Consider the following 13,268-nt stretch of genomic DNA (forward strand, 5'->3'; position numbering starts at 1 on the left):
ATTTTTTAAAAAGCACATGTCCAAACTGCTTTTTCAGACCAGCACCATTTGTAACCTGGGTGACTGCCTACACTCCAGCAAGGGCAACCAGCCTTAGTGATGCTGAATGTGTTTGCATTACTGACTGAAACCTCAAACCCCACTCGCTTGTGAATACTGTGCATGATTCCACATGGTAAGTAGCTGGCTGTGTGCTAAGAGTCTGCTTCTGCACCAAAAAATGGCTCCCCCTTTCCATCTAATGCAACTGTGAAATCACCAGAGCAATACGCAATAAATCTCTGCCTGTAATTCCTATTTGCACACAGAGTCATGTTTTCACATTAGTCACAAAACGAAATTTCTTTGCCAATTTGAAAGCACACTTACTGCTCTTTTTTTGCAAGTGATAAACACTTTTACAGACTGACACATTATGAATCCACTTTTCAGATTTTTTAAAAAGCACATGTCCAAACTGCTTTTTCATACCAGCACCATTTGTAACCTGGGTGTCTGCCTACACTCCAGCAAGGGCAACCAGCCTTAGTGATGCTGAATGTATTTGCATTACTGACTGAAACCTCAAACCCCACTCGCTTGTGAATACTGTGCATGATTCCACATGGTAAGCAGCTACCTGTGTGCTAAGAGTCAGCTTCTGCACCAAAAAATGGCTCCCCCTTTCCATCTAATGCAACTGTGAAATCACCAGAGCAATACGCAATAAATCTCTGCCTGTAATTCCTATTTGCACACAGAGTCATGTTTTCACATTAGTCACAAAACGAAATTTCTTTGCCAATTTGAAAGCACACTTACTGCTCTTTTTTTGGCAAGTGATAAACACTTTTACAGACTGACACATTATGAATCCACTTTTCAGATTTTTTAAAAAGCACATGTCCAAACTGCTTTTACAGACCAGCACCATTTGTAACCTGGGTGTCTGCCTACACTCCAGCAAGGGCAACCAGCCTTAGTGATGCTGAATGTATTTGCATTACTGACTGAAACCTCAAACCCCACTCGCTTGTGAATACTGTGCATGATTCCACATGGTAAGTAGCTGGCTGTGTGCTAAGAGTCAGCTTCTGCACCAAAAAAAGGCTCCCCCTTTCCATCTAATGCAACTGTGAAATCACCAGAGCAATACGCAATAAATCTCTGCCTGTAATTCCTATTTGCACACAGAGTCATGTTTTCACATTAGTCACAAAACGAAATTTCTTTGCCAATTTGAAAGCACACTTACTGCTCTTTTTTTTGGCAAGTAATAAACACTTTTACAGACTGACACATTATGAATCCACTTTTCAGATTTTTTAAAAAGCACATGTCCAAACTGCTTTTTCAGACCAGCACCATTTGTAACCTGGGTGTCTGCCTACACTCCAGCAAGGGCAACCAGCCTTAGTGATGCTGAATGTATTTGCATTACTGACTGAAACCTCAAACCCCACTCGCTTGTGAATACTGTGCATGATTCCACATGGTAAGCAGCTACCTGTGTGCTAAGAGTCAGCTTCTGCACCAAAAAATGGCTCCCCCTTTCCATCTAATGCAACTGTGAAATCACCAGAGCAATACGCAATAAATCTCTGCCTGTAATTCCTATTTGCACACAAAGTCATGTTTTCACATTAGTCACAAAACGAAATTTCTTTGCCAATTCGAAAGCACACTTACTGCTCTTTTTTTTGGCAAGTGATAAACACTTTTACAGACTGACACATTATTAATCCACTTTTCAGATTTTTTAAAAAGCACATGTCCAAACTGCTTTTACAGACCAGCACCATTTGTAACCTGGGTGTCTGCCTACACTCCAGCAAGGGCAACCAGCCTTAGTGATGCTGAATGTATTTGCATTACTGACTGAAACCTCAAACCCCACTCGCTTGTGAATACTGTGCATGATTCCACATGGTAAGTAGCTGGCTGTGTGCTAAGAGTCAGCTTCTGCACCAAAAAAAGGCTCCCCCTTTCCATCTAATGCAACTGTGAAATCACCAGAGCAATACGCAATAAATCTCTGCCTGTAATTCCTATTTGCACACAGAGTCATGTTTTCACATTAGTCACAAAACGAAATTTCTTTGCCAATTTGAAAGCACACTTACTGCTCTTTTTTTTGGCAAGTAATAAACACTTTTACAGACTGACACATTATGAATCCACTTTTCAGATTTTTTAAAAAGCACATGTCCAAACTGCTTTTTCAGACCAGCACCATTTGTAACCTGGGTGTCTGCCTACACTCCAGCAAGGGCAACCATCCTTAGTGATGCTGAATGTATTTGCATTACTGACTGAAACCTCAAACCCCACTCGCTTGTGAATACTGTGCATGATTCCACATGGTAAGCAGCTACCTGTGTGCTAAGAGTCAGCTTCTGCACCAAAAAATGGCTCCCCCTTTTCATCTAATGCAACTGTGAAATCACCAGAGCAATACGCAATAAATCTCTGCCTGTAATTCCTATTTGCACACAGAGTCATGTTTTCACATTAGTCACAAAACGAAATTTCTTTGCCAATTTGAAAGCATACTTACTGCTCTTTTTTTTGGCAAGTGATAAATACTTTTACAGACTGACACATTATGAATCCACTTTTCAGATTTTTTAAAAAGCACATGTCCAAACTGCTTTTTCAGACCAGCACCATTTGTAACCTGGGTGACTGCCTACACTCCAGCAAGGGCAACCAGCCTTAGTGATGCTGAATGTATTTGCATTACTGAGTCCAACCTCAAACCCTTAAACTATTCTTTTATTATACCAGTACACCTTAATTTATTGTGAAAACATAGTCCATATTATTTTACTTGTTCCTCACATTTAAATTTCTCCCAAAACAGAAAATAATAAACACAACTTCAACAAAAAGAATTGCATTTCTATTATTCATTTCTTAATTTACCATATACATCCCCTCTCAAACTCTAAACTCACCTTTAAAATTAGTTAGTTGTGAAAGAAATGTGGCACTCAAACAGCAGATTATCAGAGCCAGGATCTCTGTTCTTTACACCTCTCTCCTCTCAGCAGAACCAGATAATGGCAAACTTTCCCTCTCTTTTTCCACACATATACATGTTAGTTTCAAATCTCAGTGCTTGCCCCTTTTTTTCAAATGTAATCACACATTTCTATTGGTTGAAAACCAACCCTTTTCCAAAAGTACCCTTCCCCCAACTTGACTTCTGCCTAGTACCCTTCCCCCAACTTGACTTCTGCCTGCTACCATAGCAACAGCTCATGGAACACTGCTGTGTGGAGTCAGGTCAGAAGTTCGCCAAACAATGTTTCAATTCCACAGAGCAAGAGTGCTTGACTTTTCAAACCTAACAGCAAATCCATAGTACTGTTCTTTGGTAACACATTTTTCTGTACCAATACAAAACATGCTTCTATTAATTTACACATACAGCCTAGTTTTTATTCTAGAATGGTATGAAACAGCCAATCAGTTCTTTTTTTTATGAAAAAAATATGTATGCCTCCATTTCCAAACTGTCTTTCTTTTCATATTGCCATTCTACTGAATTACACCTCCTGAGTGCATCCAGTTCTCCTTTGAAGATGTTCACAGTGTGGATTGTAGGGCACAGCTATGTCTTCTGGAGTGAAAAGTTTGCAGAGAAAACAGGTATGGTGAGAGACCTTGCTTTGCCAAATGTAGACATTAAATGGATTGGTCAGAGAGGGTTAAAGTGGCACCCATTGATGCCATTGGTGAAATCCTTCATGCACATCCAACACCCTGACCTCATAATAGTGCACTGTGGTGGCAATGACCTAGGCACTTTGACTGGGGTAGGTCTGGAAATGCTTATGAAGGACACCTTTGCACAACTGTTTTCACTTTTCCCTAAAACTGCCTTTGTGTTTTCTAACATATGCCAAAGGCAAAAATGGAACTGGTCCAATCATTTCTGTCCGCAGATTGACAAAGCAAGAAGGCACGTCAACAAATCTGTTTCTGCTTTCCTCCGTGACTATGGTATGGGTTCCATTTACCACAACAACTTGCGTTATGACATGCAAGACATTTATAGAGGAGATGGTGTGCACTTCAATGATGAAGGGAACAGAGTCTTCCTCTTGAACCTTAGACTCTGCATCGGTACTTACTTGTAGGTACCACTAAAAAATCACTTCATAAACACAACGGCTCTTTTTAGAGCCCCCTAATATCTAAACACTTAAATCTGATTTTCATTTCTTTTTTTTTTTTTTTTTTTACCGTACGCTTACCGTACGCGTACCCCGTGATTTTTTTTAAAATCAATAAATGTTTTCTTTGTACTTTTCTGTCCTTCTTTGACCCCCTTACAAATGTTAGGGGGTCTGTAACTCTCCTCCTTGCCCCCTTTTCTTGTTATCACTCTTTTTTTTCTGAGTGAAACACACGAAATGGCGGCCGCCGCTTCCTGGTTTCGACCGATTCGAATGTTTACTAAGATCTAAGAGCCAATCAGAATCGCGCTCGCGCACGCCACCGTACGCGTACGGTAAGCGTACCGCAAGCGCACCGTAAGCTGGCTCAGATATATATATTGATTTAAAGGCTATTTTCTCAGAATCTACTGAACAGATTTACACCAAACCTACAAAAGGCACTTCCTTGACCTGAGGACTACCTCTCTGCCAAATTTCTAGTAATTCTGTTCAGCCGTTCGGGCTGTAGCCCTGTCTAAAGGTCCTATGGAAAAATGCATGGGAAAAACGCGTTTTGGGACCCCCCTTTCATCTCAGCCCCCGCTTGATGAATCCCCCCGAGACTTTCAGGGAAGGAGCGGGGCGTAGCGCCCCACCTATTTTGAAAAATTCGCGAGGATTCGTCTATTCAAAATAGAATGTTGCGGATTTCCTATGGAAACGTGGTCCTAACTATAACTACCTACTGGCGACCGCCAGTAGGTAATATATATATATATATATATATATATATATATATATATATACACACACACAAGCTTACATCTTTGGGTGTGAAACTGAAAATATTCACAACAGTAACCCACAAATTAGGGGTGGGAGTTTGTGAACAAACTGGCATTGAAAGGTTTGAATTAACGGGGAGCGGAGTCAGTGACAGTCAGGATATAGTCTACTACGTGTAAAATTACCACAAACAGATTCTATGTTAAGATAACATCGGAGTTGCAACATGTACTGCAAAGATTTGAGAGTACCTTGCAGGTTTTAACACGATAGTTTGTTTTTCTGTTGTTGATAAAACAAGCACCATCGAATTGGATAGTGTTTTGTATTGTAATGTTTTGCTATTTATATGGCATGCTAAATAAAATCTATTATTAAGAACAACAATGAAATCAGTTTGTATTGTCTGCCATTGAAATTCGATTGCTAGTATTATTATGCAAACACACACATAGACCTATATAAGTACAATATATTTCACATAACGTGTGATAAATTTCTTAAAACAGGAAATACCAAAACTTGCTTTCCTTCAATGTTTTATGGCTACCATCACAAAATGCAAAGAATCCATTGGTCAAGGAGTATATCTCATTTCTCATGCATGAACGCAGGCCCAGGGCACCTTTGGTATGCCAATGCACATGTTGGACACAGAACTACTTCTTTTATGTGCAGGTAGTTAATTACTAATCAATATTTAAAGTTACACAAACCCATTTTTGCTTTAATTTCTGTTTTCAACTGCGAAAATTGTATCACGAAATGTTAGTATACGTACGGTTTTTTGCAGGCTTTTTTCCTTTTCTCTAAAGACAAGAAAATAACAGAAATTTATTGTTTGATGTGTAGAGAAAAGCAGCAGACAATGATACCTTGCTTGTGTAGCCATTCATTTCTAGAACATGAGCAATCAAACCACACTCGTTAAAAGTACAATAACTTGGTAATGAATGTCCAGAAAATACATTATATTTAGGAAAGAAAAAGAGCAATCCTGCATGGTTCAGGTGAGAAAAAAATATTTTGTTTTCCGAAATTACAAATATTTGTGTGTCAGCTTCTCAAGTAATGTGGTATGGAAAGTAATAGCAATACAATGCACAGTTCAGGCAGAACCACTATGGGAGAATATATCTTGCTCAATACGATGTATGACGGCTCATCAGCGGCTGCACTCATGATATGGCTACTCGTCACATATGCTACGACCTTGTTTTAACTTTGTGAGATAAGAAGGTAGGCCCTAGTACAATGGCTCTATTACACTCACATGGACCTCGTGTGTCAAAATGGAGCTACTGTACCAATAACACAGCCTAAATCCAAACTATTGCTTTGTTTCAGAGAATGGCCATTGAAACATACTGCTCAGTGGGAGGGGCTGGCTAAACTGCTGCAGCCCCTATTGAAATTAGCTGCAAGAATTATTATATAACCATGGAATGTGATCTTCCTTAATGATAATTAAACAATAGGTAGCTGAAAGAGTTTGCTTTTGTGAAATCGAGTTTTAATGATTTGAATTATTCTGTTGGAAAAACATCACTTAGGGTCTTATTACGATGTCGGGCGGACCCCATTGTGGAATCCGGACCAATCGCCTCCGGTCGGCGCTCCCGACCACAGTATTAGGATGCGAATGCACATGGTGCAGCGCACACTCCCATTTCTCCATGGGAGCTTGTTCTGCGGTCGGAAACCACCGCTGCTCAAGCTTCCATGGAGAAATGGCAGTTTTTGTTAATCCCTGCACCTCGTAGCAGGCACCACACAGTGTCTGCCACTTGCTGCAGGGATTGACAGGGGTCAGCATATGTGCCCGCCCAGGTCCCCAACTGAAGGCCGATGTCGCAAGCGGGCCCTGCCAGCAGCCCCCAAAGTCGCTTTCCGACATAAAAAGCCTATGGGAAACCGTCATCGCAATCCCAACAGCGGAAACACCAGCCTTAAGGGATTACGTGCTGGTTCCAACTGGCAGACGGGCTCCTTGAACCCGTCGGAAGCCAGCCGGAATGACTGGCTGGTTTCAATTCCAACCGCCGTATTCGTAATACAGCGGTCGGAATTGAAACCAAAGGTCGAAGGCTTTCTGGCCGTCATTAAGCTGGGCCTAAATCTATGGCCGAAGTTTAAAACATCTTTAGGTGCTACTTATTACGTATTTTCAATCCCAAGTACGGTTAACTACTACTGAAAATGTGTTTGGGTCTTCCAGTGTCACCTCCCCTTGTGAAGTGAGGGGATTGAAATCTAAACAGCACCAGAAGCAATAGTGGAATTAAGGCAGCAGTTTCAAATTGAACACACAAAAGGTGATATTAGCAATGCTTTCAATAGGTCGAACCACTGGCAATCGTTCGGAATATCATTCCCACCTATCGTTCATTTACCCACCATGCCAGAGCAGAGAAGCCTAATCTAAGAAAATGTGTAAAGCATTTAAAAGTACCAAAACAGTAAAAAAAAAAATCGAAAACCCAACAAAATGAAAATCCCATTCCAATTTATAAACATGAAAAATAATTTGACAGAAAATGACACCAAAATGACAATAATCCAATGACTTTTAATGGGAAAGCTCTCAGAGGAAGAAAAACTAAATTTGTTCCCTAGGTGGCCAGATCATTTTGGCACCTTCAGGCTGATTTAAATCTTGGTGGCAAGCATACTCTGTCTCAACAGCAACAGAGTATCCTTACCAACAAGATGATGGTCTGCTCATCGAATTAAGATGCAGCAGACATTAGGTGTAACCAAGGCGGAGACTACTCCGTCCCTGCCATAGTTATACTTCTCTGATGACCTGACAGATTAAGGGCTGTCGGAGGCTGACCTCTGTGTCGGCTGACCTAATTTAGATGGGCAGACATTGAGGTCAATTTTCATAGTCCGTCATAGCCAGGCAAATTCTGGTGGTAAGGTGTCCCCCCTTGCCATGGAAAATAGCTCCCATAGCAAGGACGGCATTTTTTTATTTTTATTTTCAAAAAGAAAACCACACTTTGGGATTTTCTTTTTAAAAATATTTTTTTTAAAAAGTTTGATGGATGGCTCATGTTGACGGAGCCGTGCACCAAACTTTGAAAAGCATTGATTGAGGTTTCTGCCAGTGCTTTAGAACTGACCGTCAGGTTTGAGGTAATTTCTAAGTCTGCCAAATATTAAATCAGGCCCTTAGTCACTTTTTTTAGCTTTGGATTCCTGAAGCGGGGCATGGCTGCAACCTGCAGCTGAACAGAGCTCCACAAGGCCATATTCTCTCTTTGTGAAGTCCAGCTGAAACAAATTTGCAGCTGTGGAAAAGCTCCACACTGGAGCAACCTGAATCTTTGGCCCAGCTGCAATGCACCTTTGTCAGATTGACTTGGCAGGTTTGTCCAGGTTCTCTGGAGATCTTTGGAGCCAAAAGGTTTACAGGTCCAAGGTTTTTTTCAGGCTGTTAGGATACAACCAATGGAGTATACTTTGATATAGCCAATGGTCCAATGACCTCGGTAACAGCACTTGGGGGTTAAAACCCACTCTATCACTAGCCATCGGCATGGTCCTGGGCAGGTTAAGTTGGAAACGTCAGTTAGGCTCTTCAGGAAAAGGGTTTTTTACGGCTTGTCATTTCACTTTAGCTTAAGAGGAGGTCAGTCAACTGACCTTTGAAGCCCACTTCTTTGTCCTGTACAAATGGGGTGCAAGTGGGTGCAGGTCCCGGCTTTCAGGTCTCCTCACAGGTCTCAATAGCAGGTGTAGTCCTTTTGTCTTCCCCAGGTCCAGTAGCGTTCTGCAGAGGGGGCTCAGGGGTGCCAAGTTTATGCCTGACACTAGCTTGTGGGTGAGGCCCCTCCATACCGAACAGGGGATAAGGTCCACTGAAATAATCCTACCCACTTTTGTAGCATTTGCTGTGTGAGTCAAAAAGCCTGCAGCATCATGCACAAAGAGACGTTTTCCTATATATCTTAAAGAATGTGAAACCTCCCTCTCTACAGTTGACTAACTTATAATCTGAGCCTGTGTTCCATTTTGTTTCAAGGTTTGATATACTAGTTTGGTAACAAACACAACAAGGGGGTGTTTGCATCTTCCTCTATTGGTACTAATTTCAACTTTGCCAAGTGTAATTAGTTTTCAAAATCCTCCATTTTATTCTACTGCTACTCTAATACTTTGTCTGTTTCAATGGTTTTTTTTTAGAAGTAAATTTTCCAGTGCACTCACTTGATCTTCCATTTTTATAATTCCTTTAGTTTGCTTTGTATGGCTGTCATCAAACAAAACAATCTTCTTATTTATTAAGGTAAAAAATTGTGCATGTAAATTGTGTATACTGCATCTTATGCTGCATGGTAGCCAACATCTGGCTCATGGATCCTTGCAGTCTTGAAGGTTTAGTTTCCTCTTCATCTTGAGGAAGGGAGCTGCTATTCCACTGTCTGGGAAAACAAAATCACCCCTAACTTGTGCACAGGAAGAGGCCTGGGGCTTTCAAGTGGAACCCTCAGGTCTCCATCACTCTGCTTCACTTATATGTACAATACATATACTACAATGGCCAAGTACACAAACATGCACAACATACACTTGGATGGAATTAGATGACGGAGCATAAATCTGACCGGAGACTGGTTATACGCTCTCAGCCAGTGCCAAATAACTAATTGTTTGTGAATGAGTGAAAAAACCTTTAATTACAGAATAGTGAGGGTAGAGCTTTAAATTAGACCTATTTTTTCAGTGCCAACTCCTCTTGTTCAGAATACAGACCACGTTTCAAGGTTCGGATACTCCAGACTATGTTTAAAAGCGCTACCCTAGGAGTGGCACACAGGAGGTACAGTCTCCTAACGCTTAAATGATGTGTACACTTTGGAATTGTATGTAAAATTTGTCTGCCCCGGATATGGAGCACTATGTATAATCTTGTTTCTTTCTACAGCTTACATCCTCCGTTTGCTTGCTAGCTCAGAAAGCCTTCTCCCAATATACTCCTGAAACTTTGCATGAAACAATTTCCTTGACTTACATCCACTTGATTTCTCTGTTTTCTTTTTCCAGAGAGGCTTGTGTCTTACCTTCCATCCTCTGCAAGTCTATTTCTGAGTATAGCCTCATCTTAGTCTCATGCCTGTCTGTCTTCTTATTGTAATTCTGCAATTGCCTGATACCTCAATTCATAGATCACACATCCTCTCTTTAAACCCCTGTTAAAAATGGTGTCAGACTGTGAATACACAACCAGACATGGCAGAAAATGCCATAAGCACACAGAAATGGCCACTTCGAAAAGTGACATTTCTAAAATAGTAATAACAAATCCGCTTTCACCAATAAGCAGGATTTATCACCACTATTCCAAACATACCAAACATGATCACACTACCCCTTTCATATTAAAAAATTACCACTGAAACACATATCAGGGAATTCCCAATGCAAAACTATGAGAGGAGCAGCCTCACAGGAGTGAGAAACCAAATAAGCTGTTAGTCACTACCATACCGGGACATGCAGCACAACCAAAGCACATGTCTTACCTTTTACTTACACAGCACCTTGCCCATAGGGCTACCTAGGGCCTACCTTAGGGGTGACTTCATTGTAGTTAAAGGGGAGTTTCAGACTTGGCAAACACTTTAAATGCCACGTCACTGTGGCAGTAAACTGTGCATGGAGGCCCTGCGGAGGCAGAGGCTGAGACAGGTTTGAGATGCTACTTCTGTGGGTGGCGCAAGCAGTGCTGCAGGCCCACTAGTAGCATTTAATTTACAAGCCCTAGGTAAATGGGAATCCACTGTACAAGGGACTTACAGGGAAATTAAATATGCCAAACAGGTGTAGACCAATCTTACCAAGTATACAGGAGAGAGCACATGCACTTGGGCACTGATCAGCAGTGGTAAAGCGCCAAAAGTAATAAAACCAACAAAAACAGGTCAGAAAAAATACAGGAGGAAGGCAAAAAGTTTGGGGATAACCCTGCAAAAAGGGCTAGTTCCAACAAACCCTATCCCTGTATCCTAACATTACCTAATTTCCGCCAGCCTATCCATTTCATCAACCATTCACCTAAAACCACATAGCTCCCACTAATGATCACATCTAACTGGTATTATTATAATCTATCACTAAGTAACTGAAATAAGTGCATGCATTTTTTCATGACAGTACATGACTAATCTCAATACCCACCAGATTAACCTCTGACATTGGGTTTCTGAGTAGCATGCTATTCTCTGTAAAGCGCTTTAAAGCCTCATCAGGGGTAGTAAGCGCTATATAAATACAAATACAATTACAATTATTACTCAACTATTCAATACTGCATAAGTGATCATCTACAGGAGTTTGTAAAGCACTAAATGTTTTCTATTATAACTACATATTCACTGCTTCAGTAGTGTTTTCTCTGAAGTGCCGAGTGTCCTTTTGCACAGACAGCAAGGCAAAAGAGACACCAGGAACAGCATCCCCTCATTTGGGCATGTCATGCTCTTGCATTTCTAAATAGTGTTTGTAAGGGCTTGTTTTGTTTCAGAGCACAATTCGTGATACATACTATTGCTTCCCAAACTGTGTTGTTTGTATCAAAAATGCTGCAAGGAAAAAGACCTGAGTTATTAAAGGAAAGCGAGGCTAGTCGTCACAAGTAACAATCTTCTGTCTTATATACCAAAAAATACTAGCATCGATATAGCATCTGGCGAACCTGCTAATCCCACCTCCGAGATGTGTCAAAGAATTCCAATGTTTGCACTGTCCCTCAATCTGCAAGAGGATGAAGGTCACTATTTTCTGACTACATATAAAACAGCTCACTCATTTTCAACACAGCAAAGAGATCGTGTAACCAGCTAGCAGCTGCCAAAGAGAGTATAGAAGCCAGCTTCTTATTAGCACACATTTCTCCCATAGCTATGACTTTGTCCATTGCGACTGTGGTGCTATCAGAGCTGGTTTTTAGATCGAGCCCAGCGTTGCAGCGCATGCACTCCTTGCTTTGCGAGGCATGCAGTATTCAGTATAGCGTGGAAGCTCCACACACCCTCCACCCATCTTTTTTTTCATTGGTTTAGGTCCTAAATGCTGCACTCCCAATAGTTTTAGGCCTGTTAGTCCCTCCTCATGACGGCCATGTCGTCATTAGTATCCATCCATGGCTACTGGCCCCTTTACTTCGAAAACTATTTTCTTCTTGTGGCCCCCCCCCCCCGCAGTCCTTGACTTCTGGCCCCCCCCCCCACACTCCACCGCACTCCCGTTCGTGCCTTCTCGCAAGCCCACACTCCCATTTCCAATGCAATAGGTCTCGCTTAATGCAAGTCCTATTGCATTGCAAATGCTTGTTATTCGCCTGTTTTCCCATTGCCTTTAGCCCCTCCCTCCCCTCTTCATGCTCTCCATGGTGTAAATTCCCCATTCCCTCCTGCTTTTTAGGCGTGCGTTGTCCTGTTGCCTTTAGCCTCTCCCTCCCATCGTCATGCTCTCCCTGGTGTAAATTTCCTGCTTCCCTCTCATTGTCAGTCTTGACCAACTCCCTGGTCCCTTCTGCTCTCCCTTTTCGTGGTTCATTGCGTTTCTTCCTATTTTATTGTTCTAAATGTTATTTACACACACTGTGAGTGATCCGGTCGGGGTCATAAATACGGTGCTGTGGGCGTGGCAAATCTCTTTTCTGGGAGTGTCAGTCATAAATGGGACACCGTGATAGGTGGCTGCTGAGGGCAGGAGGGGCTGGGGAGTTTCTAGGCAACGGAGCACATGGAGTCAGAGCTAGCATCAGCGAAGAGTCAGTATAGAGCTGAGAGCAAGAAGGGGCTGTCAAAGCAGCAGGAGTTTAGAGTACGGCAGCACCGGCCACCCCAGCAGTAGCAGGTAACAAAAGCGGCCACCAGTGCAAGAGTCCGAGAGGGACCATGAGTGGAGCAGCTGTTTAGAGTTGTGTGCCATCATAATAGGCTGCATTATATTAATACTTGACAAGGGGAAACCCGTGAGGTAGGAAGGACCCAGGGTACTTACTAGTTTGAAAAACAGGAGGTCCTTCAAAAACAATACAATATGCGATAAATATAGACCAGAATCGGCTCTATATCATTTGTACAATGCCCAGCCGGACATTGAGGTTTTAATGATCAATAAGAGTAATTTTTGACATACGTTAGAATGTAGAGTGGGACACAGTCCTGTGTCCTTACATACTAAACAAAAGGTACAGACAGTCAAACATATAGAACATTTATCAGGCTGAAGAGCGAAGCTTGTAGCCAATATGCGATAAAAGGGCAAGCTTTCTTGAAGGTACAGTGTCATGCACAATTTTTAACATATGCGTTTAACATG

General features: G+C 41.7%; 1 protein-coding gene across 1 annotated transcript in view; it reads right to left on the reverse strand.

The window, feature by feature from the left end:
* The window catches only part of LOC146823139 (uncharacterized), a gene marked incomplete at its 5' end in the record, with an annotated part of 688,665 nt that overhangs the window by 438,827 nt on the left and 236,570 nt on the right, over positions 1-13,268 (reverse strand). The window contains one exon of the mRNA XM_085606373.1: positions 5,713-5,740. Coding sequence (XP_085462499.1) covers positions 5,713-5,740 — 28 coding nt within the window. The remainder of the gene's footprint in view (positions 1-5,712; positions 5,741-13,268) is intronic.

The sequence above is a fragment of the Triturus cristatus genome, chromosome 5_2, assembly GCF_964204655.1.
Source record: "Triturus cristatus chromosome 5_2, aTriCri1.1, whole genome shotgun sequence".
In the NCBI taxonomy this organism is placed as follows: domain Eukaryota; kingdom Metazoa; phylum Chordata; class Amphibia; order Caudata; family Salamandridae; genus Triturus; species Triturus cristatus.